Raw genomic sequence first — 3240 nt, forward strand, 5'->3', positions numbered from 1 at the left:
GAATGGAAATATTAAAGGTAGCATGCAAAACAGTTAATATTAAGTTTTAATTCATTGAAAAAACTCATTTAATTATAGTGGCAGCACATTTTACATATACTAAATACTAAAGCTAAAAGAATGAGTAGAAAAAGTAAGAGAAAAAAATAATTAGATTTCTTAGCCTATGAAAGGTGCCACAATTATATTTCTTGTGTTTTATATCTAACTTTTTCGTTTTCATGAATCTCATTATATAAAACTACTAAGATGACTTTTAAGCCGCGCGAAGCGCGAGCAAATTTACTAGTGTATAAGAAACATAAGCTCGCCATTTGATTGTTCTTTTTCCCCTCACTTTTCTCTTTAAAATAAGTTGCCAACAATTGTAGAATTGGTCATGTGATTTGCATATGTTGGATGATTTAAAGTCTTTTTTTCCCAAACCTGAACATGACCAACTTGGAAAGAAAACCTAACTTTCATTGAAGTGTAAAAGTAACTATTAAAAAGTCTTTACTTTTTTTAACTTAAATTTATCCATGAAAGTACAACTCATCAATCCAAAGCCTATAAATATCCCCCTAAACTACTCCAATTCCTCATCACCTCCATTTGATCAGTTCTTTGAATCCCCCAAAAACCTTTTTAGCAATTTTCCATTAGCAAAATGATGATGTGCAAACTTAGTCTCTTAGCAATATTCCCACTTTTCTTGATCTTTCTCTTCAACTTATCATTAGCAACAAATACCATTTACAATGTCCAAAATTATGGAGCAAAATCCAATGGCAAAACAGACTCATCAAATGCTTTTTTGAGTGCATGGAGTGCAGCCTGTGCTTCTACTAGTGCGGCCACTATATACGTGCCACGTGGAAGTTACTTGATTCGCAACGCATACTTCAGGGGCGAAACATGCAAGAGCAACGTTATTACTATACGCATTGATGGCACTCTCTTAGCTCCTTCTGATTATAATGTGATTGGCAAGTCTGGAAATTGGATAAAGTTCGAAAAAGTCACCGGAGTTTCTATCTATGGTGGAACTTTTGATGGACAAGGTGCTGGTCTTTGGGCTTGCAAGACCTCTGGCAAGAAATGTCCTAAGGGAACTACGGTATGTAAAGTTTCCCATGAAAAATGTTTTCAGTGTTTAGTACGTACGTAGAAAATATATAATAATAATAATATTACTTCCAAAATGTGAGAGCATTTAGGCGAAACTTTTGAATCCAAAATATTGATACTCCTATATGTAGTACGTAACTATTTATTGGATGATCAAATAAAAAGAAGTTAAAAGGTTAAAATACTTGTGAGAAAAATGACTTCCATCGATAAGCTAAGTAAGGAAGTCATTTCCCCAGTACGAAAGAAACAAAAATCCAGCTAATATATATGACTTCCTCGTGAAAAAAAAAATCTTCTGGAAAATTGGTTTCTGATGCATCAAACATACCCGTAGTGCCAAAGAAGAATTGGATCGTTATTACGTCAAATTAAACTAGCACAATAATCTTTTGTGCATTGAATTTTGGTGCAGGCACTGGCCTTTTACAACTCGGATAAAATCATAATCAACGGAATAACTGCACAAAATAGTCAAATGTTCCATATTTTGGTTGATGGCTGCCATAATGTGAAGCTACAAGGAGTGAGAGTCTCAGCTCCAGGAAATAGCCCCAACACCGATGGAATTCATGTACAATCATCATCAGGAGTCAGCATTATGAACTCACGTATTGGTACTGGAGATGATTGCATCTCAATTGGCCCTGGAAATTCTAACTTATGGATCGAAAGCATTGCTTGTGGCCCTGGCCATGGAATCAGGTTTGGGACATAATACTTGTAGTACGCTATTTAAAACATCCTCTCTATTTTTTATAAACATTTTAAAGTATGTTATTTAGTTAAAAAATTTAACCTATATATATTGATTGTATAAAGATAATTTCACGATCAACATATTTTAACTTGTAGTAGCAAAGTCACTAACCTTATTTTCCAGGTTACTAATTTCACCTCTTATGCATATATTTACATGTAGTTGTCTTTTAAGTGACCTGAAAATCTTTATGCCACCCATGTATAGAAATTAAATACTTAAAAAATTGGTTAAGTTTATATAATGATTACTATCAACTAAGAATTAATGTGTTCGATGCAGCATTGGAAGTTTAGGCTGGAAGTTACAAGAGGCAGGAGTTCAAAATGTGACAGTTAAGACCGTTACTTTCACCGGAACAGATAATGGTGTGAGAGTGAAAACTTGGGCAAGGCCTAGCAGTGGCTTTGTTAGAGGTGTCCTCTTTCAGCATATTGTTATGGCTAATGTTCAAAACCCAATCCTCATAGACCAAAATTACTGCCCTAATCACGAAAGTTGTCCTCATCAGGTAACGTTTGAGCTATTCAATTTAGCACAATAATGATAAGATTAGTGATAAAATTAGATCATGCTCTCGTAATCTAATTACATTACTCATTTTCTATTCTAGGGCTCGGGCGTGAAGATAAGTGATGTAACATATCAAGACATACATGGAACATCGGCTACAGAAGTTGCAGTGAAACTAGACTGTAGCAAAACGAATCCATGTACTGGAATAACACTTGAAGATGTGAAACTTAGTTACAAAGATGGTTCAGCTAAAGCTTCATGTGTTAATGCTGGAGGAAGAGCTTCTGGTTTTGAAGAACTTACTGGCTGCTTATAAATAAGAAGAAAATATATAAAAATGTATTTGTAATTAAACATACAGAATGAAGCAATAAACTCTATACGAATATTGAATTTGCATTATATGTACCTAGAAAAAAATAAGATGAATAGTGATGTAATTTTATTGGGTCTTTTACTTGTTCGGAGGCTGGCCTAGCAAGCTCCAACTTTTAAACACATGTATTTTGGATTCTATTGTAATGTTATAATGATTGTTCAATTGATCCTCATGATGTAACATTATTCAATGTCTAAAGAAATGTACAACACTGAAATGTTATTTATAGCATGCCCCTAATTCTCTGAAAGGATTTATCCAATGCTTGTATTTAATAGGTCTGTACTACTCAAATGTGACAATGATTGTTAATTTTAATTAATAGGAACTACAGAAAATTCGATTCCCAAAATGGTAGACTTTGAAGCAAAAGAAAAGGGGATTGCTAAATGTAAGGAAGTAGTTGTTGAAAAGCGAACCTTGTGTTGGAAGAAGAAAATAACTTTCTCATTTTTTGATACATGAATTATCTTAG

General features: G+C 33.7%; 1 protein-coding gene across 1 annotated transcript; it reads left to right on the plus strand.

Moving 5' to 3' along the window:
• Positions 1–652: 652 nt before the first annotated feature.
• Positions 653–2955, plus strand: LOC132040130 (polygalacturonase-like). Its single transcript, XM_059430746.1, has 4 exons — positions 653–1099; positions 1526–1815; positions 2153–2381; positions 2484–2955. Exons 1-4 carry the CDS (start codon positions 653–655, stop codon positions 2700–2702), a joined length of 1185 nt encoding a protein of 394 aa, XP_059286729.1. The 3' UTR covers positions 2703–2955.
• The last annotated feature ends 285 nt before the right edge of the window (positions 2956–3240 follow it).

The sequence above is a fragment of the Lycium ferocissimum genome, chromosome 12, assembly GCF_029784015.1.
Source record: "Lycium ferocissimum isolate CSIRO_LF1 chromosome 12, AGI_CSIRO_Lferr_CH_V1, whole genome shotgun sequence".
NCBI lineage: Eukaryota > Viridiplantae > Streptophyta > Magnoliopsida > Solanales > Solanaceae > Lycium > Lycium ferocissimum.

Excerpts from the sequence above, each read along its gene's own strand:
- LOC132040130 (XM_059430746.1), top strand. The coding sequence starts at position 653 with ATGATGTGCAAACTTAGTCTCTTAGCAATATTCCCACTTTTCTTGATC. Across the intron at positions 1,100-1,525 it reads AATGTCCTAAGGGAACTACG|GCACTGGCCTTTTACAACTC; the intron begins GTATGTAAAGTT and ends ATTTTGGTGCAG. Across the intron at positions 1,816-2,152 it reads GGCCCTGGCCATGGAATCAG|CATTGGAAGTTTAGGCTGGA; the intron begins GTTTGGGACATA and ends TGTTCGATGCAG.